Below are 22589 nucleotides of genomic sequence, written 5' to 3' on the forward strand. Positions count from 1 at the left end.
CACCATAGCTTCCACAAACGTCCCTCCCATTGCCCCTTTTGCCAGTCGACCGGGATTTAGAAGCAACGTAGTGAGCTTCTCTGTGCGTGGCTAGCTTCACACCAGGCGTGTAGCTTAAAGACTGCAAAAGAAAAACCACGAAAATCACGTCAGTGAGATACTTGAAACTTCTACCTTGACGAAAGGGACCAAGTCCGACGATAGAACGATGATATCTGGCGTGCAAGGGAAGTCCAAAGCGCTGGGATTGACAGCGAGGTTCAAACAAGTGCCTAAAGCTGGCGGAAACAATGGATAAAAGCTGGACGAAAAGCAATACAAGAGTCAGTGTTAAGGTAGATTTTTGGAGCAAGCTTTTGATACCCTCTTTGGCCAACAAGCTGTGCTCCCAGCCTCGACATTCTATCGCTGGAGGTGCCCGGTGGATTTCGAGCCGCTTCTTCACTGCTTAGATGTCGAAGGATATCTGTTGTGCAGCAGCCAATGGATACCTCATCCAGGCGAAACACACTTGGATTCGGCAGTAGAGATATCTGGAAAATGCGACCAAAACTTAGTCTGAGAAAACAGATTTTTTAGGTACCTGCTGGGATGAATCTTCAAACATGAAACTATTAAAAGGAGGCTGCCAGCAGGAAAAAAACAAAAGTTAAGAGATTGAGAAACTCATCGGTGAGAGTACCTGAGGAAAAATTCGATCGTGAAACACGTCGCGTGTGGAGGGAATCAGTATAACCCTCGCCCCTGCTCCTAGAAACTGGCAGTAATCCTCTAGCTATACACATTGAGAAACCGTGAATGGCCAAATAGGTGCGTTAGTTTTTGCGTTTCTTTTGTTTGGTTTGTGGATTGCCAAAGTTTTACTTCGACCGAGGGAATTTCTACGACTTCACTTCCTTGGGTGTGTGAGTTTGTTTTTTGCTCTAGATTGTCATCTGATACTTCCCTTTCGTGTTTTACAGTGAGGGAGCTCGATGTTCCGGGTGTGATTCACGAGAGGAAAATCTATCCTTTCGAGTTTTCGTCAGTGGAAATGCAGGCTCAGGTATACATTCACGGCTTGGATATTTTTTGTAATGGATTGTTTTGCCAGATATGTTCTTAAGGTGACTATAACTCGCAGCTACGTACCTAAGATTGTGGAATACTGGGTAATGAGATACTTGTGGAGAAACATTCATCGCTCTTACGCTTTGTTTTTACCAGGTTCAAAAACTTCTAGTGCACCCCGACGTGAACAACAGTATCAAGGTGAAAACTTCGATAATTTTCTTTTTAAAAAAGGTTTTTCTCTTTGTCGGCATCGAGGATTGCTTGCATATCGAATACGAGTACAGTAAGAGCAAGTGCGTTTCGAATACGTGGAAACATGCTTTGTGTCAACTGAGCGTGAGTGCTTTTTCTGTGCCAGATTCCACTTAAAGGATGTAATCGTCGGGAAGATTTACTTTCTTCTGGTCCGCATATCGAGATTAGAAAGTGCGAGTCGACCGGCTCAGGTGCCAACGCTTACAACAAAAGTGAAACACTTGCAAAGTTCGAAATCATGGATGGAGTGCCTGTCCGTGGTGAGAACTTCAAGTCTTCAAGAGCATCGGATCTCAGCACAGACGTGTACACGCACCTCTGCTTTGCGTTCGCGAGTGTCAACAGCACAACTTTCTGGGTGGAAATCCCGGTGGAGAACATCGATATCGCGCGACAGTGTACGAGCCTGGTCAGGAGCAAGAATCCGCTCATCAAGACCCTCCTCTCGATAGGTGGCGCCGGGGCCAACACGACGTTCTTCTCGCAGAGGGCGAGCAACAGTTCCAGCAGGGGCGAATTCGTGCGGAGTAGCATTGCCTTGGCACGAAGTTACTGGTAAGTTAACACTATCTTCCGGAGTTCTTGGAACAATAGATCTAACTTTGTGTGATCACTTTCCGGCATGGGTACGAATCACCCATTCGTACACGTATACACGCCACATCAACAGTGACATGTCATCAAAGATTAGAGTTAGGGTGGCACATTAGCAGTGGGAAATGGCATGTGTGTGTGCGTCAGATGTAGTAGCAAGGGCGCTAGAAAAGAGGAAAAGCTCAGAAGTAGAAGAAAAGCAGATTGTCCAGCTTCTCAATGGTTTCAAGCTCAAAAACGACAAAAAAGTGGAGGCAAAACAGGAATTGAAGGACTGAATGAAGGATTCAAGCACACAGTTGTAAGGTACCTACAAGTAAGTGCGTCAGGGGTTGGCCATGGGCCCTTTATTGTTGCAGAGACTGTGTCCTATGGCTCTTGGGAGATCTGGTCTCTTTCAATGGAGACTTGTTGGAGATTAAGATTCTTTTACGAGCTCAAGGGAGGAGAGTTTGGGACAGTTTATCTCTTCGGTGACCCTTCCAGTTTGCATGAGGCAACAGCTTCGTGGTTTGTTCTAGAAGTGGCGGAACAAGCAGCTAACTTCTTTGTGACTCATTTTCCAGCAAAGGATGTGCCAAGGTTCTGTGAATTGGTATTTGTTGTAGGCAGCACCACTTTTAAGTTAGTAAATGGATCTCACAAAGAACTAAACGTCCTTTTCGAATATATCTAACTTGAACACTTTGGTGCAAAGGGCATTAAGGATGTGGTGAATAAGATGGGGACACCCAGTCTCAATTGCTATGGATCCTTGGCCGGAAGGGCTGGCTTGGGCGCACTGCCAAGTGTGGGGGATGCACCCGGGGTCATAATCAACAATTTAAAAGGGTCTGGAAGACCTAGTACCTATTAGCAGAGTACTTAAGGTGTGCTATCAAGGTTGTATACAAAAATAAGAATGTGGAAACGCTCAAAGCAAAGTGGGAACAAGTTAGATGCCATTTGGCGGTTGGGATTAAAATTGAGTCAAAGAGAATTTCAAATGCTCTACATGTCAAACTTAATTGCTTCTGGAAAGAAGCTAAGAAGAGGCTCAAAAACAGTCCGAAAGTGTGCTCCAAGGATAATAGAGACAAATTCCATTTGAAGTTCCTGTTGAGCTAGTTGTTTGCAAATGTTGAGCCGAAGCATGACTTTCTCGTGGAGTGGGATCTCTATGAACTCCAAAAGCACATTATGACTGCCCTCTTCAGAGAGTACCAGGGGAACAAGATCATTATTGACGGGCTGCCAATGAACCCCAAGATCGATGACAAGCTTTATTGTAGCTGCTGGGGGAGAGACGATGGGAGAAAAATGATTCTCTATGACAATGCCAAGGTAAGTTTTCATTATAATTGCTAGAACTAATTCTTTGGTTTTTGCAGTGTAAGGTTGGATGGTACCATTTGGATTGTGTGGGGTTTGCGGACGATGAACCACTTGATGACGTCATCTTCTACTGTCAACAGTGTCTAGCTATAATGTGGAAGTGAGGCGAGGACTCAAAATACACTGAAAATTCGTTCCATGCATAGGTGGCGGAGATAGATATGATCAAAGAGTGAAACTCTATACTTCTTCCTAGAAAGACAAACCTTAATGTTCTGAACGTACATGATAAAAGCACATTAGCCCTAGATGCTTCGAATATTCTCTATTTCTGTGAGCTAGAGTGCGAAAGAGCAAGGGCACGAGAGGGCGGCAGCAATGCAGAGCCTCTTCGTGGGAGCATTTGGTCAGCTGTGTGTCATCTCGATCGATCTCTCCGACATGGAGTCACGCAAGCAGGTCTGAACTGTGCCTTTGCTCTTTCTTAATCTTTGGTCTTTCCCAGGCGAGCATCAAGAAGGAGAATGGCCAAATAGGGATGGTTACTGCCGTGTTACTGGCGAGGGTGGTTGGATCATCCTTGTTTCCCAATTTTTAGTAATTCTTTTTTTTCTGTTTAGGTGCGTATCGATCCCCTTCCCGGCCGGAAATCGAGCATCAAGGACTGAAATACTCTACCAACTCTATCAGTGATTCCCTGCTTGACGTGGGGATGCTCGGCATCAAAAAATAGTCCCATCTAGCAAAAGAGAGAGTAGAACACATGAATATCCATCTATATAAAATTCTCTCACCAGCAATAGAACGTTTGGTCTTTTATTCCTAGCGTAGGCTAGTAACTCCATCAAAGGCTCAAACGAAAGGTTGTCACTTGTTGTAAAAGGACCTGACGCAACAATCTATAAACGCAAAGATTAGTCAGCCTCACTGCAAATGGAGGATAGTAGGGATTGTGGCGTTTGAGAGTTCGACCCCTCGGTGGACTGTGAATGCCGCAGCCGGGCATTTGGTGCGGAGACGATCTCAGAGGAGGGCGGGTTCCAGAAGAGCGATTTGGCGTCGAGGAGGGCGTCGCTCTTAGCATTGGAGTGGGAGGTGATCGCCGCGGGGCTGCAGGAGGCAGATTTATGGACGACCTTGGAGAGATTTGACAGAGACCTGGAGCAAGTTGTGAACTTGGTCGTACCAAACAACGGAGAAAACACGATCTAACTAGGAAAAGCAAAAGCAGAAGCTTACCATTTATCTAAGGGTACTACGCTGCAGCCGCGAGCCAACCTTGTGCTGGACCATTGCGGAGGCGAGGTGATGAGCTCAGCAGGGTGGCAGTCGTTCTTTTTGTTTGGAACGCAGAAGCAAAGAGCTCCAGACACAAAGCTCAGTTGGGTTTTGCTCTCTCGACACTTCCTAGTTCTTCTCCATGCCACAAATCTCTGTCGTGCAAGTCCAACCTATCCTCTTTCCTCTCTTGCAGCAGCGTATTGCTAAGATATTTTTGCTCGATCTCACTTTTTGATTGAAATTCTAGGATTTACAGCAGAGACTCCTGCTCAAAAGCTTGACGCTCTTGCTCGATCATACGAACTATATACTGCTGCAACCAAAACAGATCAAACTCAACGTAGTAGTCACCCTTCACATCAGCAGTGAAAGACGACACTGGAAACTTCACCACAAAGAGCTCTCGATTCTGCTCGTTGCAAAACTCAGGCCCAAACTGGATCTCCATCGCATCGTTGCCTCTCTCCCTGGCTACAAACGTAAACTCGTCACCAGGCCGCGCAATCTTCACCCCGATCGCCACCAAGCAGCCCGACTCCACCCACAGATCCAAAACCTCCCTTAAAACTTCCAGTGGCTCGTTCTTGTACGCCACCTCCAACACCGCCCGCGCTGGCTGCGCAAGCGACGACCCAGAGAAGAAGCAAGCGTCCGGTTCCTTGTCGCCGGAGATGGTCCGGAGGCGAGATGCTCCAGCGCCAGTGATCACTTGTGGAAGAGAGGCTAGACCAATGCCCGGAATCTGGATGATGTGAAAGATGATGGAGCGCTCTAGCGCAGATGACACGGTGCTGTGGACTATTGACGGATCCCCATAGGCCAAAACCTCACCCCTCCTGTACTCTAGCCTCCAAGTCGAGTCGCAGCTACACATCCAGGCGTGGTACACCACCCATGGGACATTTGTGGCCACGAGAAATGGCCCCGGCTGCCCTCTGCTGTAGGCGGCAATCGCTTGCTTCGATAAACCGTCCATGAAACCCTTAAGTTTTAGGGTTATGGCGAGTGAAGCTCGACTCAAGGGGAATGGCCCATTCCAGCGGGGGGAATTCATCGACGCATATCATTGCTACAAAGTCAGCGCCAAACTAACTGTCATGGAGGAGAATTCATCGGCTCTTACTTTTACCCTCTCCAACGCATACTTAGAAGTGGGAAATTCTTTGCATTCAGGCATGTAACGCTCTTTCGATTGACAGGAAATCTTTAGGGAGAAAAGAAAGGGTTTAGGGTTTAAACCCTAAACCCTAAATCCTAAACGATACAAGGCTCAGTCTTGGCGTTGTAGTCAACAAAAAGCGGGAGATGCTGTTCAGATGGAGGTCTGTGGATTCTGACTTGGAGCGTGAGATCCAATTCGGAACTGACTCTTGTCAAAGTTCCCAGGGCTTCGTCTACACGTTCCCAGCTCATTACTTCTCTATGGACTTGCCGGAGGGCTCGAGCTTTACATTCGACCTGTTTGACCTTCAACAACACGTCTTGTGTAAGCTCGACCAGCAGCTGGCTGCAAACCGTGCAGACATCGAGTCTCCACTTGTGGATGCGGCTCTGTACCGCACCATCTGTACTTGCAAGAAACGGGAGAGTGATCGAGGCAAGGTAATCACGTGCTGCTACAGGGATTGTGACATCGTAAGGTTTCATTGCGAGTGTGTTGGAGTAAGCTCCCAGGGAGAGCTCCCGTACCCCTGGTTCTGTGACAACTGCGATCAAATCCGAGAGGACATCAAGGAACACGTAAGCAGGCAGGAGAAGAAAGAAGCTGGGCGAGATAAAACTTATCACAAGTGATGCAAGTGATGGAGATTTTACTCCTTTGTTCTGGTTCTAATTGAAAGCTTACATTCTTTTCAACTACTATAAGTTTCATTCCCATTAGGGAGGTTTTCATTTGTTTCTCCAGGCGCTGTGTTAGAGCCACGTGGCGTACAGCCACCTGGCTTGAGTTGCATTCCTTCAGTTTAGGGCTTTCTTAGTTTTCTTTCCCATCCTGTGTGAGATCCATCCCAGGGGATTGTTCTGGGAGTGTTCTCATTCTCTATAGAGTGCTAGGCCATGAGGCTTGGCTTCTCTCATCATGGTATCAAAGCAATAGGTTAGATTTTTTATTTTTTTTTGGTATGAGTAGTGCCATAGATGCTAGGACAGGATGGCGTCTTTTTCTTCCTCCAAAGACATGGAGCAGTTCGATGGGACAAATCATCTTGCCTGGAAAGAACGTGCATAATTCTGGTTTATGAGGTGGGGATTCTAGCCTGTGTTATCTGGATTGAGAAAATGCCCGTCCAAAGACAATGATATACAGATCCATACAACAAGTGGAAAGACCTGGATGCTAGAGCAAATGGAGCATTAGGAGGAGGACTTGGCCCTCTCTACAGTGTCCACGTGAATGTGGAGAAGAGTTGTACTGAGAATTGGAAGTCAATTTGTGAAATTATGGGAGTGGACCTGCAAGAAGATGTGGGCGTGATTCTTTGTCGCAGTGAGCTATACAGTCTGGAGCAGTAGCCACACAAGCGTGTGCATCAGGGATCCTGGTATCATCAGGGATCACATTCATCCCTAGCATCCAAGTCTTTCCACTCGCTGTATGGATTTGTGTCATCATCATCCTTGGATGGGCATTTTCTCAATCCAGATACCACAAGCCAGAATCCCCACCTCATAAACTAGAAGTGTGCACATTCTTTCCAGGCAAGGAAATTTTTCCCATCAAACTGCTCCATGTCTCTGGAGGAAGAAGACAACGCCATCCTGTCCTAGCATCTATGGCACTGCTCATGCCAAAAAAAAATATAACTTATTGCTTTGATATCAGGTTCAGATACCAGAGGCTTGGACTGGGCAACGTCCACACATGGATATCTTATGGCAGTTTGGCTGTCTAGCTTTTTCTCATGTTCCTAATGAACTACACAGGACATTGGATGTTAAATCCAAGAAGTGTGTATTTATGGGCTATAGTGATGAGCAGCGAGGATACTGACTCCTTCATCTAGACTCGGGAAAAGAGTTTGTGAGTTGAGATGTCATCTTTGATGAATCTCATGTGTATTTTCAACGTCACAAGGATCCAGGAGTTCCTTCTACAGGTTTTCTTTGTGGAGAAAGTAGGGCGAGCTCACAGCCTGTTTTCTTTCATCCATGGGAAGATGAGGAGGATGATCCTCTACCTCGACTGAGGTGGTTCCTGATCCTGAGCCCAGGAACGTGATCAGGCTCTGGAGCTCGTGTCACAGCAGAGGTTGAAGCCCTGGCTGTGCTTATGCTCCAGCTGCAGGGGAAGCACAATATACCTGAACATGAGGATATGGTTCCTGAACCTGTGCATCACCGAGATCCTGATCTTATCCAGGTTTTGAGCCGCTCTGGTCGCCCTTTAACCTATACAGCGAGGGGTGGAGCTTATCAGTGAGAGCAAGCTGAGAAGCGAGCACGAGCAGCTGCTAGAGCTTCTTACATCAGAGTCGAATGGCTATATTCACAGCAGCAGAGGTGAAGATTCCTGCATGGGGTGATGCTATTGATGCTGAGATGTGAGCTCATGCAACAAATGAAACCTGGTATCTTCCTGATGAAGTTCCTGACAATGCTAATGTAGTTTCGACAAAGCTACTTTTCTGCGTGAAAGCTGGACCTTCAGGAGAAGTGCAGCGCTTTAAAGCTAGGCTTTACTCAGATCGAAGGCATAGACTTTACAGAAACTTTCAGCCCGGTCGTGAAGATGGCTTTTATCAGGCTGTTACTTGCTTTATGATCTTTATGTGGGGCAAATGGATGTGAAGACTGCATTTTTACATGGAGAAATTCCTGAGAAGGTTTACATCCAGCTCCTGACAGGCCTCGATCCGAGCCAAAGGATTTATCGGCTGAAGAAGGCTTTATACGGCCTGAAACAAAGTCCACGCATCTGGTATAAGAAAATTGATTCTTTTCTGATTTCTCTTGGATTCCAGAAAAACCATGCCAACTCAAACGTTTATATGAAGATTGAGGATGGTGCCTTGGTCATTTTGGCCTTGTATATGGACGATGGTATCTTTGTTTCCAACAACAGAGATCTTCTTGCTGAAATCAAGAGAAAGCTAGGAGCCCAGTTTGAGATGCAAGATCTTGGCCCCGTGCACACTTTCCTTGGGATTCAAGTTCAGCGACCACAGCCAGGACTTGTGACACTCTCACAACGAGCTTTGACAGGGGCAGCACAAGAGGTGAGCTGGCTTCGTGAGCTTGTAGGGAGTATGCAGTTAGGATAATCAATTGGTGATTGCTCTTTATGAGAATTTAAGATATCACACCAAGATGAAGCATATACAAATAAAATACCACTACATCATACATCAGAGAACAAGTGATGGGAGGAGAGTTGACACTTAAAAGTACATGGCAACTGAGGACTAGGTTGCTGATATATTCACTAAGGCTCTTCCACCTATTATTTTCTGCAAACATCTAGAAGTGCTTGGAGTATGCGACCTGTCCTTGCATCCAGCATTTTTGTTCTACCCCGCAGGCCACAAAAACCAACCTGTAAGTCCAATTCCCTTTTACAAACTCGGTGTAACTCCCTGCCACAGATCACCGCTCACGCAAAGACAAACTTAAAAGGCCTGGTCCAGTTTGTGAAGAAACACGCAGCCATTCCTTTTGCAATGCCAACGACACAGCACACCAAAACCAAAACGAGCTCTACAGACGAGCTGTAGCGAAAACTCCAACGCTGCAATGTGGTAAATAGCAAAGCTGCTCTCTGGTAAGACGAGAGAAGCGGTAAGCTAAACTACAAGCATAGCTTTTTGTTTCTTCCAAGCTTGCACAGTGGTGTGAGTTACTGCTAAACGCTTGCTTCCAGAGAACGCTTGCTTCAATTTGTTTTTAATTCCTCCAGAAGAAGCATGATAGTAAACTCCCGAGCATGCTCGCGTACAGGAGCTCGAGTCGCTGCTCAATCAAAGGCTTTTGCAGTTCACTGCATTCGCAAGATTAAGGACCTCGTCACAGCTGCGAAGATATAAGGTGTGTCCGAGATAATGGCTTGGATCTCCAATGAGGAAGAAGGAAACTTCTGATATCTTTCAACCTCCATAACCTTCAGCATAAACATTTAAGAACATACGAATCGTTTGAAACAAAGTCTTACCACGCTGTGCTTGTCAAATCTTAATGAAGGAAAGTTTTGCTCTAGCTCCAATGCTGCTTAGTTGAGGAGTGCTTGGCAGTGTCACCATAGCTTCCACAAACGTCCCTCCCATTGCCCCTTTTGCCAGTCGACCGGGATTTACAAGCAGCGTAGTGAGGTTCTCTGTGCGTGGCTGGGACTCGTCTAGCTTCACACCAGGCGTGTAGCTTAAAGACTGCAGAAGAAAAATCATGAAAATCGCGTCAGTGAGATACTTGGAACTTCTACCTTGACGAAAGGGACCAAGTCCGACGATAGAACGATGATATCTGGCGTGCAAGGGAGGTCCAAAGCACTGGGATTGACAGCTAGGTCCAAACAAGTGCCTAACGCTGGCGGAAACAATGGATAAAAGCTGGACAAAAAGCAATACAAGAGTCTGTGTTAAGGTAGATTTTTGGAGCAAGCTTTGATACCTTCTTTGGCCAACAAGCTGTGCTCCCAGCCTCGACATTCTATCGCTGGAGGTGCCCGGTGGATTTCGAGCCGCTTCTTCACTGCTTAGATGTCTAAGGATATCTGTTGTGCAGCAGCCAATGGATACCTCATCCAGGCGAAACACACTTGGATTCGGCAGTAGAGATATCTGGAAATGCGACCAAAACTTAGTCCGAGAAAACAGATTTTTTAGGTACCTGCTGGGATGAATCTTCAAACATGAAACTATTAAAAGGAGGCTGCCAACAGGAAAAAAAAACAAGTTAAGAGATTGAGAAACTCATCGGTGAGAGTACCTGAGGAAAAATTCGATCGTGAAACACGTCGCGTGTGGAGGGAATCAGTATAACCCTCGCCCCTGCTCCTAGAAACTGGCAGTAATCCTCTAGCTACACATTGAGAAACCGTGAATTGGTAGACAGCAACATATGAAGCAAAGAGTACGAACCCGTGTCGTTATCTCCTCTTGAAATACATGAGATAAAACTCTATCAGTGATTCCCTGCTTGACGTGGGGATGCTCGGCATCAACAAATGGTCCCATCTAGCAAAAGAGAGAGTAGAACACATGAATATCCATCTATATAAAATTCTCTCACCAGCAATAGAACGTTTGGTCTTTTATTCCTAGCGTAGGCTAGTAACTCCATCAAAGGCTCAAACGAAAGATTGTCACTTGTTGTAAAAGGACCTGACGCAACAATCTATAAACGCAAGGATTAGTCAACCTCATTGCAAGCATTCCATGCAGACCATGTGTAGCGGTTGTGGTGTCTGGGTCTTCACTGTAAGATCCGTTGCTTGCCTCTTTGCAAGAGGATTATCATCCGGCGCCGAATGAGGAGGAAGTGGTAAAGAGTAAAAGATCCGGCTAGCAACAAGGCAATGCCCGCTCGGATTGTGTCCTTCCACCACAAGTATCTGGAATGCAAAATCGCACTTTGCGACGATAAAAGAAAACTCGAGTACCTGGCCCGGGAAAAGTGAAAACTGGCTTATCTCACGAAGATCCAAACGGACTCGATGCCCCCCAGAGTACTCAACGCTGTTTTAAGCTCTTGTTAGTGAAACAAGCTTAAACGAAATTAGAGCTCGCACCTGCCTTCCAGCAAAACAGCGTTGGGATCTGCTTCTTCTGTATCGTAGCAAACTCTTCCAACAACGAGAATCTTTTCCTGAAACCATACGTCGATAAAACTTGGAGCCATCACATACAGGTAACTCACCTGAGATGCATAGGCAACATGCTGCGACAGCGGCACAGATTCGTATTCTGAAAATGCTTGGACAAACTTTTTGATCCTTCTCTCGAGTTCGTTGAACTGCAGAACAAATTTTCAAAAGGACCGAACCTGGAAATAAGGGAAAACATTACCCTGCTTTCGACTTGATCAGCCATGTATCTGCAACCTGGCTTGAGCCCAGTGCTAAGCTCCTCGAGCTGACACCTTCTTACGTCTTTCAGCTTGCGTAGAACCAGATCTTCGGATTGCTGGATATCATCCACTGCACTCGAACTAGCGTCGGGAAGGTGATCGTTGAAAACAAACTGGACAGTGCACTTGGTTGTACGTTGGCTGAAAGGCGTCGTCGGACTGGGAACTTGTCTGGGAGTGACTTTAACCCGTGGTTGCGGCGGCGTAATGTATTGAGCTTCTCGAGAGCCTACCACTTTGTTGGGCGTCTTGCTATCCACAAGCATTGCATCGCCAGTGAAGAATCTGTCCCGCTGTGATAAGTAAGCGTCGATAGAAAAAAAAGAGAACACGAACACTCTTACGTATCCAAATCATCCTTAGTGTAGATGTGCACCCCCCCATGCTCACGAATGAAATCGTTTCGCTGCTGAGTTTGTAGAAAAACTCGAAACTTGTCGATGTGAGAGTTTAGTAGTGTATTTTTCTCCAGCTGCCTGAATCCATCCAAGCATTAGTATTCGTTTTTCCAAAGGGAAACAATTTGTCAACAAACTGAGGAATGAATCGTTATGAGAGCATAAACACGGAAATAAAAAAAGGGAGGAAGAGACGAATAAAACAAACAAGGAACACTCTCACACAAACAAAAGCAAGGAAATCCACACAGTCACAAAAGAATAGAGTGAAAAGAAATCCAAGGAAATCCACACACACACTCACAAAAGAATAGAATGAGCAAGGCACACGAAGGAAGAAGATCCACACACACTACTCACACATAATGCGAGGGAGAAAACCACTAGGAAAGAAGAAACTCACGAGTTGAGGTAGAACACCTCCCAGTGCTCCACTAGAGTCGAGGGCTTCAATCCAAAGCTCGAGCAAAGCGACACGCCTAAAGGAAGAAAAAAGATCCAACACGATCATGAGGAGAATGTAGCTACACTGGAGCGCACTTACATTGCCGGATGGTGTCCGCATTCTCCAGCGCGAAATTATTCTCCTGGAACACGCGCCCAATCTCTTCCTCCATCGCGACTTCTTGAAAACCCTAAACCTCTCTGGGGAGCTTGTGGATCTTGTCTAGGGCCTTCTTGGACGCCCCGGCGTCTTGGAGTGGAATCGCCTTGGCAGGATCGCGCCGCGCCATGGCCATCTTCAATGCGTCCTCCGCGGCCTGGAGATCCTTCTCTCGCGACGAACGCGACGGCGATAGCTGGGTTTGGTCCCCAGCTGCTAGCGCCAATTGCCGGTTGGCTCTCATGGTCTCCGATGCCGCAATTGCCCTGTCGATCGCGCGCATTAGCGCATCTGGATTGGGGATCGCGCCTCCTCCTCCAGACATCGCGGAGTTCTTAGGGCTCGAAGCTCGCGTGGCAAGGTATATACCAGGCGAATCTAGGCTTCTCTCACGTGGCATGCGTACCAACCACCGTCTCGACGCTCAAGAACACGAGCAGCATCTCCAGCCATGGCGATGCTCGCGAGGATTTTCACGAAGAAAAATCCTGACGCGGGTGGTGGTGAGGATGAAGCACCAAAAAAGGTAGTGAAAGCTTTTCTTCTTCGTGTTTTCGCTACATTTTTCTTTTTCTTCTGGGCATTGAGTTTTTTCGTGTGTGCCAATGCAGAGACAAACAATGCTCGCTAGAGTTTTCACGAGAAAAGCAGCTGCTGAGAAGCCTGTTATACCCTCAAAACCCAAGGTCGGTTCTTTTGGCTCTCTGGAAATCTCTAAACCTCCGATCGGATGTTCTTCTTTTCTTTTCTTTTCTTTTTTCGTTTTTTGGTTTGCAGGTGTGGCTTGGGCAGTGTAAGATCGAGGAGTTTGAGCTCGGGCGTGTCCTGGGGACTGGCAGCTTTGGCCGCGTCCAAGTAGCACACCACAAGGCCAACAAGCAAGTTTGTGCTGTTAAGTCTTTGTCAAAGGCGTCTATTGTCAAGACAAAGCAGGCATGTGAACACTCCTTCCGTGATTAGTCATGTAAACAGGTTCTGTTTGTTTGGTATTTAGACTTTCAGCGTCTGATCGTTTTCACAGGTTGCTCATGTGATGGCAGAGAAGAACATTCTTCAGAGGCTTGACTTCCCGTACATTGTTAATCTGCTGGGATATTGCCAAGACGACAGATGTGTCCACCTCGTCATGGAATACGTTTGCGGGTAACTTCTTTTTCTTTTTTAGCTGAGAAGCGTTCGATCCAACTGTTGATGAACAGCGGTGAGTTTTTTACTTATCTTCGCCACACGGGTCGATTTGATGAAGCAACATCTGTAAGTGAAAATGATGTCTAGGATTTTGAAGTGGTGGTGGCCATCTCAGTTCTTCTTTTAATATCTTTTCAGAGATTCTATGCTTCTCAAGTTCTTCTCGCCTTCGAACATATCCATGGAATGGATATTATCTATCGTGACTTGAAGGTTCTTGCGTGCGTATGTCGCTAGTGATTATATTTCTAACATGTGGATGTACTCAGCCTGAAAATTTGCTTCTTGACGAGAAGGGAAACATTAAGATAGCCGACTTTGGTTTTGCAAAGCAAATTGACAGAAGAACGTATACTCTATGCGGTATGTGGTTTGCAAACTTGCCGTAACTATCTTTAACTATCTCTTTTAAGGACTTTGCAACAGGAACGCCTGACTATTTGGCTCCAGAGATCATTCTCAACAAAGGTCACGGAAAACCTGTTGACTGGTAACGCTTGTTTTTCAGTTTTTTTTCTCTCGCAAATAATCATAAGCTCACTAAGCTTTCCTTCAGGTGGGCCTTTGGCGTTTTGATTTACGAGATGCTCGCAGGGTATCCTCCATTCTACGATGATGGTTAGCTCTCGAATAACTCACATAAATTCATCAAAACGGTATACATGGCGCGTCAGTTTTACTCATTGTATCATATAAACCCGCCATGGTGGTTGCAGATGCTATTGGAACATATCAGAAGATCTTAGCGGGTAAATTACAATTTCCAGGACACTTTTCTCGCAGGCAGGTTTCTTTTAATCTACTATCACTTCCGCTATAGGATTGAGCTCAATTGTAGATATCCTGCAGTGCGAAGGATCTCGTAAGAAGGCTTCTCACTGCAGATCTCACCAAGCGGTACTGCAAGCACTCATTATTCCGTTGACGCTTACATTGTCTTTTTACAGGATTGGGTGTCTGAAGGATGGTGTGGATGAAATCAAAAATCATTCTTGGTTTGCGAACGTGAAGTGGGACAATGTCCTTGCTAAAAAGGACACTCCACCAATAAGGCCGAAAGTAGCTGTATGTGTTTATTTTCTCATTTAGACTTCGGTACGATCTATGCATGGACACTGCAGGGCTTGGATGATACAAGCAATTTTGAGGACTATTCGAAGCTGGAGCCGATGCACCATGAATTCGAGCTATCAGCGGAAGAGCAAGAACTGTTCAAAGACTTGTAAGAGATCATTTTTTGGTTTCTGTGTTTTGTTTGTACAAATTGGCAAATTGCTGCTCAACCCGTACTTAGCTGTTGGGAGTGATTGCACCAAAAAAAAAAAACGTGCTTGCTTCCTTCCTGTTAGTACTGGTGGTCCCGTGTACGCAACGCAACATCTGCTGGCCTAATTGGGATATGTGCTCGTAAGCTTTGCTTTGCATTATTGTTATCATCTTTTTCTTGTTTACTAAGTTCTTTAATCGATAACACAGCTTGCACGGGCAAATCCAACTCGCGACCTTTGGATATCGTATTCGACCCACAAGTTCTGTTGCTGATAGTTCCCAATGACGTTAACGGGATTCGGTCCCCCATCTTCGAACGCGAAACACATCTTAACATGATTCTGGAACCGGGCAACAGGGAGAAGAACACCGATGGACGGGATTCCGATCGTAACTCCGTCTTCGAAAACCAGGGACAGAGACGGAAGAGTCCGATGAAGCTCGTCAATGTCGTCGTTGGAAACTTTGAAACAGGTGCCGAGGTCACCGAAAGAATCTCCCTCGAGATGTTTGAGACTCGGCGGCCGATGTTTCAAGAATGCTTCTCTCAGCTGGCTATGGAAAGGACGCACAAAACTTGAGAAACTGGAGCCAGAGTCGAGAATGACAACGGAACCCCGTGGTAAGAACACAAGCTCGTGGCTGTTAATACTCACTCCTTTCAGTGCTACGTGATAGAACTTCCTCTGGAGCTCGGAGTTTGTGAGAGCAACGGACGTGTACTGAACTTGCTCGTGAGGGAGCTCTGCGTTCCCGAAGAAAACAACGCCGGTGGAATTCAAGTGCGAGCTCCTGTCGGGAAAGCAGTGAGAAAACTTCCAACCAAACCGCTGGCCGAGCTGCATTGGAAGAGCCATCTTTCCAGCATTTAAGCCCAGGATACCAGACGCTCCAGTCGGAACGAGCTCCAAGTCGCCCTGTGCGCAGCCGAAAGCAAAGTCCTGCACAGTTACAGGTTTTCCTCCGACGACTGTCTCCATTATGAGAGTGTCGGTCGACAAGCTCCCGTAGCTGAAGCTCCCGTCTCCGTAGAAGGCAGCGAACTGGCACTGGCTTCCTCGAGCGCAGTAAGCGTAAGTTCCTTGGCTGCTGTTCGAACATAGCTGACTGTTGTTACAGGTGACTGGCCTGTACGAGGCTGAGCGAGCAGCGTCGTAGATGGTGTCTACTGAAGGAGCACAGACCTTGCAAGGCAGACACTGGAGCCAAGTCAGCTCGCTGCCCGTGTCGACGATGAGGATGGCTTCCTGGCCCGGCGAGCCGAGCTTGATACTTGTGTAGTACTCACCGAATTTCCGTCCGAGAGTGGTGGTGGAGCTCCGGAGGGCCGCGGGGTTCTTCGTGTGCTGCTGAAAGATGTGAGCGGAGTATGGAAAAAGAGACTTTTGAGCAGCGGAGCTGGGACTGGGATTGGCTTTCACTCGGGATTGAGGTGCTGCGACATGGATGGCTTTGAATCCGATCCCTCCGCCTCGAGCGGCGGAGTCTCGCAGCACCAACTTGGCATCGATCGAAACAGTAGCAACGGGAGAAGCATCGGAAATCCAGCACAGTAGCAGCAGCAGTAGCAGGATCATCATTGAGGAGCGGAGAGGAGATCCAGGGCGCTTCTCGAAAGCTCTCGCTGGCGGGACTTTTATGTTCTCCGCCAAATGGTTGGCAACAAAGGAAGGACTTTGGGACCCAGAAGAACACGTCCGAGGCTTCCAGAATCAACGTTTCAACTAACTCGGCAGTGGTAAGAGCAGTGAAGTAAGATCGCTCATACTTAATGCGCTTGTGTCGTGTTCTCTGTTCTAGGAGCCTACGAGTTTGGATCGAATTCGTTAGCAATCTGAGAAAGATCCCAGGTAAGAAGTAGTCAATTGGATCTGCTCGTTATAATGTGTGATTGGTTTTTTTTTTTTTTTTTCAAGCGAAAAATAAGAACGAAGAGAGGAAGAAGAAGAGAAGAAGAAGAGAAGAAGCGAGCTCTGGACATTGGATTGGAATGGTGGAAGTCTCCAAATTTGATGCTATAGCCGACACTATAGAATGGAAGTCTCCTTTAAATTGTTTACTGGCATTGTTATGTATGGAAGTCTCTTATCTCGCTATAATGAGGTGTTCTTTCATGTCAATGGGCCACATTAGGGTTTTCAAATGCCGCGACGAGGAAGAGGAGGTAAGGGAGGGAGCTCGATTCGTCCTCGGCCATGGCAGATCGGTTAGTCGCGGCATTATTGCCTTGTCCAGTGGCGGCGTCTTGCTCGTCTTCCGCCGCGCCAGTATCGTCGTCGTCGCATTGTTGCCTAGTTGCCCGGTCCAATTCGCATCGCAATTGGACTCGCTCGTTGCGCTTGGATCGGTCGTCGTTGCAGGGCCAGAGATTGGAGCTCCTGCAGTGCTGCTGGCAGCGAAGGACGAGATCTCGGCTATTAAAGGTACTGTTTGATTGTGTGTTGGTGGACTTGGTATGGTTTTTATCCTTTGTTTTCTCTTTTCCAGGTGAATGCCGCGAGAGGACCCGACGATGGAGTTAAGTGGTGGGAGAAGGACGGCGGTCCAAACATGAGGGACGTCCACTCCACGCAGGAGTTCATCGATGCGCTTGGGAGTGTTGGAGACAAGCTTGTCATCGTGGAGTTTTTCGCGACATGGTGTGGTTCTTGCAGAGCTCTCTATCCCAAGGTATGCTTGACCTTTCGCTCGTACATTTTCCAGAAATCTTTTTCTGTTTTCGCACAGCTTTGTAAGCTTGCTGAGGAACATAGAGACATAGAGTTCATCAAAGTGAATTTTGAGGAGAACAAGCCGATGTGCAAGCGCCTAGACATCAAAGTGTTGCCTTATTTCCATTTTTACCGGGGGGCTGAGGGTCGTGTTGATGCCTTTTCCTGCTCGTTGGCCAAGGTAAGACAGGGTGTCTAGCTTCTTTTCGTTTCGCTCTAAGGTGGTATGCTTTGTTCTTGCAGTTACAAAAGCTGAGAGATGCGATACAACTACACAACTCAGATCGGTGCAGCCTCGGGCCAACGCTTGGCGTTGGTGATTTGTTAAGTTCTTTGGCAAACACAAACACCCCTGATCAGGCTGCTACTGCTACTAGATAGTGTGATTCTTTCTTCGTTTTGAGGTGAAGAGAGAGAGAGAGAGGGAAAAAAGATGAATGGATCATTTGGAATACTAAACGATTTGCATTTCACAGATTGGACGACTCCTCGAGCACCTCAAAGACAAGCAAGAAGCAGCCGAAGTAAAGCTAAGCAAGTTCACTATCTCGCTTCTATAAATATAACAACATTTTTTTCTGGCAAACTCTTCCTTGTTTATTACATACACATTCGGACGATCGCGCTCTCAGCTCGCCTGCTTCAAAAATATGCTGAAGAGATCATCCTGGTTAGCGCTACCGCTACCACCCTCAACCTTTACAGGATCCACCACCATCGCCTGGTCCGTGAAACGATGGTCACTGGCAGCGGTAGCAACGTAAGGCCTGCTGGTTCCTGGCTCCGCTGCGAATCTGGCTGGCAAGACTCCAAAGACGGATCCATCGTGCTGACCCTGCAAGCTCAAGCTGGCCATCCTCGATCCAAAGCCGCGACTACTGGCACTACAAGTTTGCTGCTGCTGCTGAAAGTTAAGCAATCCACCGCCGAGTTGCTCGCTGCTCTTGGCGAAGAAAGGAAGAGCATGGTGGTGGCGGTGGTCCGAGCTATAAGAAGAAGCGGACGGAGAAGTCACAAACGGACGATCGCCGTTTTGCTGCTGCTGGATCATCAAACTACTGCTGTTACTGCGATTGGAGGAGTTAGCCAAGGCGTACTGGTGCAGAGCAAACTCGTCCACCGGACTCCTTGGAGAGACCTGTTCCAAGCCATCCAGGGACACCCGGCTTGGAATGCTCATGAGCGGCGGTGGGACGACGGTGGTGGCGGCCGCTGCTTGGGGCCGGCTACTGAAGTATCTACATCCACCTTGAGACGCAACCGGCGACGCTCCCGACAGCTGCATCAACACCGAGTGATCCACCAAAGTTGCTGCTGGTGCTGCTGCCCCTGTTCTTCCGAGGTTGCCTTGGATAGATGCGAGCGCAGTGGGGGACGAGTTTTGGAACTGTGCCGAGGGTGGTAGTGTTCTCATTTCGCCGAGCGCGTTGAGAGCTGCAAAGGAAGCGTCCGCAGGCGAGCAAAAGGTGACGGCGTGGCCGTTTGCTCCAGAGCCTTGAGGCTGGACACCACTCAGCCTCCTCAAGTAGAGCCGGTACTTCTGCAAGAGCGCAAGTGTGAGAACGCGAGGCAAAGCCGAGCTACAACCTCGTCATGGATTTGGAGCTCAGCTCCAACTCTCTCGCAACTCTCGCAACCAAGAAGCTCTCTTCTCTCGACGACGAGCTGGACATCTAAAGACTCGGAAAAGGAACTACGTGACTGAAACTATGCAAGCTGGTCGATAGTGGCGACGAGCTAAAGACCAAGAACCGGAAGAGTCGAGTACCTGGAGATGGCTGGCAACGTTCTCGCGAGTGAGGCCATGGACGCTCATACTCTCCAGAATCTTCTTCGGCACAGCTTCTGCCAAAAAACCAAGCTTCGTGAGCAAGGCCGAGAAGAAGAACTACTACGAGAAGGCCGAGGAACTTACTATCAATCCCGAGCTGGTTCACGGCATTGACAAACTGCTGGTGGAGCTCCACCGACCAGACGACGCGCTGCTTCTTCAACGTGGAAGAGTCATCGTTGTCATGCTCAGCGGTCTCGTCGCCATCGTCTTTCCTCCGCTTGGCCAGCTTCCAGTTTGGATCGCCACCGCCGCCACCATCGGAGTTAAACTCTCCCTCGTCGATGGTCGAGGCTCGCCTTTGCTGCTGGGAGGAGTGATGCTGCTGCTGCTGGTGATGGTGGTGGTGATTTCTCTCGCCGCCATCTTCGACGCTGCCAGAGGCCTCCACGTCCCGAGCTTCGTTGCGTTTCTTCCGGACGACATGCTGCCAGATGTTCCGGAGCTCCTCCGTCCTGACCGGCTTGATGAGGTAATCGCAGGCCCCGTGGATGACACCCTTCATCACAATGCCGGTTTCTCCGTTCGAGGACGTCACTGCAAAGGTCAGAGCATTGTCAAGTTGTATGTCCTCTCATCTCATTTGCGAGTTCCAGGAGCTTTGGAGGAAGAACTTACTGATCACCGGGAGGTCCATCTCCAAGCCAACGTACTCCAGGAGTTTGAAGCCGTCCATGTCCGGCATGAAGACATCGCTGATCATCAAGTCGAATCTGTCCTTGTTCTCGCGGAGTAACGACAGCGCTTCGGTGGCTCTCGTACACATGGTAACTGTAGCAAGTCCAAAACAAACATTGGAGCAAATCTGTGAAGAACAACACGCTTCGACAATTCTACGTCAAAAAAGATCGCAGCTACAAGGATTCCGCTGGAGCTATGGACAGTTCTATACCACCCAATGGAAAAAAAAAGAAAAAAAAGAAAAAAAAACTATACAAAACGTAAGCGCGACACGAAAAGCGGAAGAAAAAATCACACAAATCCAAGCATGAAAGCGAGAAAAAGCTATGATCAAACGAAAGGAAGAAGCTTACCTTCGTAGGAGCATTTTCGGAGCATCTGCGCGAGGATCCTGAGACAAGTTGGATCATCGTCCACGGCCAAGACTCGGAGACCCGCTGGGAATTTGCCCAAATCCTTGGCTTGCGGCATTGCGATCCCAGTCTTGTCCACGCCCACCATCTTTGTCCTCCCACAAGAACAAGAGAGAGAAAGAAGAACACGAGCAAAGGGTGCGGTGATCTTTGTCTGTCTATCGGACGGAGCTCGTGAGGAGAAGAAGAAGACCCAACACTCCCATCTCAAGAACAAGCCCGGGAATGCAAGGAAAGAGAGTGGATCCGGGCATTTGACATCGACCCACAAGACGATCGCAGAGAGCTCTCGCACTCTCTCCTACTGAAATTTAGGGCGCCAATGGCGAGAACTGGACGATCTCTTTTGGAAACTCCCAATCACGAAAAATCCACACGCGAGAGCCCCCGCGAGCGAGGGCGTTTTCGATTCGCCCGGCAAGAAAGAGAGGAGGAAAGAAAGCATGGATGGAGGATTTGGGCGAGCGAGCGAGCGAGCGAGCCACAGAGAGAGAGAGAGAGAGAGAGAGAGTTCTAGCGCACGAAGAAGAACTCCTTTTCTTCTTCCTCGCTAAGAATTCTCTCCTGGGACTAGATTACTCTCGCAACACTCTCCATTGGGTTCTATAAGATCTCGCAAAAACTAGTTTTTTTCTTCGTTCTTTAGGAGGAGTGGAATTGGAATGGATCGATCGGAATTGGATTAGGAGTAGTAAAACGGCCGAGGCGCAGGAGCAGCAGGAGATGGCGATGGCGTCGCTGTTGCCACTGTTGTCTCGTTCCTCATGAATTTCTGGAGTTTCTTGCGAGAGAGGAGAGGAAGAGCACACAGGGAGAAGTCAGGTCTACACCTATAGCTCTAGCCAAGCAAGAAAAAAAAGAAGAAAACAAATAAAATATATTGGCCTGAAAAGAGGAGAAAGAGAGTTTTTTTTTTTAAAGGAGAAAAGAATCCGAAAGAAAACAAAAGCTCTGTTCGTTCTTGTTGGTGTTCGTTCGTACTGGCTGTTCTTCCCAGCTATGGTGGGAAAAAGGGGAAATTTTGGGGGAGAGGCGCAAAAGAAAAAAGAGAGAGACTGGAAATCAATCAATGCAGTGCGTACCATCAATCGCTAAGACGGCGTCTTTATGGCCCAAAATCGCGGCTTGGCACAGTTTGCGCGAAACGAAAAGGGGGAAGAAAGAACACATCGAGTACAAAAACAGAGTGCTCGGGCGATCTTCTCCTGGAGCGAATCGAGGAAAGAATCGAAGAGGGTAGAAAGAAAAACAAACGAGAGATTCACCTCTCTCGTCCCCTTTCGCAATTGCTGCTCTTGGGTCGCGACGGCAAATTTTCGAATTGGGAGATCCTGAGAGAGGTCGATTGATTGATTGGCATTGTTCCAGTGAAATCTGGATGGATGGATTGTGTGTCAATCCAAATTCCGGTAAGGAAGCTGCCGATATGGCAGAAACTTCTGAGATTCTCCACTTGCAAGCAGCGCAGCCAACCGGGAGCTCTCCTTTATCCGGGCTCTCTTTTTTCACTTTTCTCTTTTGAGAGGAATGGGCAAAAAGAGTGAGATAAGAGCTGTCGAGCAGCGCAATTGGAGCTGCTGGGATTCCTGGCTGGCTGCCCAAGTTGGGAATTTGGGCGACAACAATCACCGCTCGGTGCTACGCTCCAGCAATCTAGATTCCATCCATTTTGCCTGGAGAAGAAAATTGGATCGATCAATCAAGTAGGGGCCAATGTACTGCTTAACTCCCCCGGGATAGAAAAAAGGGTAAAGTGGTGCGCGCTATGCCGAGGATAAAGCTTTGTTCTTCCTTTCTTTCTTCTTTCCGGACGATTGTTGGGGGCGGCATTGCGGGCTGGAGGAGGAGATGCATTGATTGATGTGAAATCTTGTCTGCCGCGCTGTGGGGGCCAGGCGCTTGCGTGCTTCTCCCCAAGAACCGATTTAACCTAATACC

The 22589-nt window shown here is 47.7% G+C and overlaps 5 protein-coding genes across 7 annotated transcripts; 2 read left to right on the forward strand and 3 right to left on the reverse strand.

Moving 5' to 3' along the window:
• Nucleotides 1-9213: 9213 nt before the first annotated feature.
• On the reverse strand, nucleotides 9214-12875 carry LOC9637026 (DNA polymerase alpha subunit B). Of its 2 annotated transcripts, XM_024667542.1 has the most exons (16): nucleotides 12499-12875; nucleotides 12358-12433; nucleotides 11901-12032; nucleotides 11496-11841; nucleotides 11347-11442; nucleotides 11219-11295; nucleotides 11090-11165; nucleotides 10874-11041; nucleotides 10720-10824; nucleotides 10569-10664; nucleotides 10417-10509; nucleotides 10318-10359; nucleotides 10099-10268; nucleotides 9911-10037; nucleotides 9644-9857; nucleotides 9214-9592 (listed from the first exon to the last, which is right to left on the reverse strand). In XM_024667542.1, exons 1-15 carry the CDS (start codon nucleotides 12569-12571, stop codon nucleotides 9657-9659), a joined length of 1878 nt encoding a protein of 625 aa, XP_024523310.1. In that variant the 5' UTR covers nucleotides 12572-12875; the 3' UTR covers nucleotides 9214-9592; nucleotides 9644-9656. The 2 variants fall into 2 exon arrangements, with proteins under 2 accessions (XP_024523310.1, XP_024523311.1); XM_024667543.1 differs by lacking the exons at nucleotides 12358-12433; nucleotides 12499-12875 and having other exon boundaries at nucleotides 11496-11849; nucleotides 11901-11976.
• Nucleotides 12876-12973: 98 nt separating this feature from the next.
• On the forward strand, nucleotides 12974-15094 carry LOC9637027 (cAMP-dependent protein kinase catalytic subunit alpha). The gene is made up of 13 exons (XM_024667545.1): nucleotides 12974-13084; nucleotides 13170-13244; nucleotides 13336-13530; nucleotides 13580-13701; nucleotides 13758-13812; nucleotides 13885-13959; nucleotides 14016-14109; nucleotides 14173-14236; nucleotides 14303-14364; nucleotides 14463-14529; nucleotides 14596-14643; nucleotides 14694-14811; nucleotides 14868-15094. The coding sequence occupies exons 4-13, from the start codon at nucleotides 13592-13594 to the stop codon at nucleotides 14970-14972; spliced, it is 798 nt and encodes a 265-aa protein (XP_024523313.1). The 5' UTR covers nucleotides 12974-13084; nucleotides 13170-13244; nucleotides 13336-13530; nucleotides 13580-13591; the 3' UTR covers nucleotides 14973-15094.
• Nucleotides 15095-15203: 109 nt separating this feature from the next.
• Nucleotides 15204-16746, reverse strand: LOC9636609 (aspartyl protease family protein 2). Its single transcript, XM_002993959.2, has one exon. The coding sequence runs from the start codon at nucleotides 16593-16595 to the stop codon at nucleotides 15207-15209; it is 1389 nt and encodes a 462-aa protein (XP_002994005.1). The 5' UTR covers nucleotides 16596-16746; the 3' UTR covers nucleotides 15204-15206.
• A 408-nt stretch (nucleotides 16747-17154) lies between these two features.
• Nucleotides 17155-18312, forward strand: LOC9637028 (thioredoxin-like 2, chloroplastic). Its single transcript, XM_002993943.2, has 5 exons — nucleotides 17155-17438; nucleotides 17503-17685; nucleotides 17743-17907; nucleotides 17970-18130; nucleotides 18203-18312. The coding sequence occupies exons 1-4, from the start codon at nucleotides 17211-17213 to the stop codon at nucleotides 18105-18107; spliced, it is 714 nt and encodes a 237-aa protein (XP_002993989.2). The 5' UTR covers nucleotides 17155-17210; the 3' UTR covers nucleotides 18108-18130; nucleotides 18203-18312.
• On the reverse strand, nucleotides 18169-22586 carry LOC9636610 (two-component response regulator ARR1). 2 transcript variants are annotated; one of them, XM_002993960.2, is made up of 5 exons: nucleotides 20592-22585; nucleotides 20176-20328; nucleotides 19642-20094; nucleotides 19495-19571; nucleotides 18169-19266 (listed from the first exon to the last, which is right to left on the reverse strand). In XM_002993960.2, the coding sequence occupies exons 1-5, from the start codon at nucleotides 20737-20739 to the stop codon at nucleotides 18355-18357; spliced, it is 1743 nt and encodes a 580-aa protein (XP_002994006.2). In that variant the 5' UTR covers nucleotides 20740-22585; the 3' UTR covers nucleotides 18169-18354. The 2 variants fall into 2 exon arrangements, with proteins under 2 accessions (XP_002994006.2, XP_024523312.1); XM_024667544.1 differs by having other exon boundaries at nucleotides 18258-19266; nucleotides 19495-19568; nucleotides 20592-22586.
• Between the last annotated feature and the right edge of the window lie 3 nt (nucleotides 22587-22589).

Source organism: Selaginella moellendorffii, unplaced genomic scaffold (assembly GCF_000143415.4).
Source record: "Selaginella moellendorffii unplaced genomic scaffold, v1.0 SELMOscaffold_179, whole genome shotgun sequence".
In the NCBI taxonomy this organism is placed as follows: domain Eukaryota; kingdom Viridiplantae; phylum Streptophyta; class Lycopodiopsida; order Selaginellales; family Selaginellaceae; genus Selaginella; species Selaginella moellendorffii.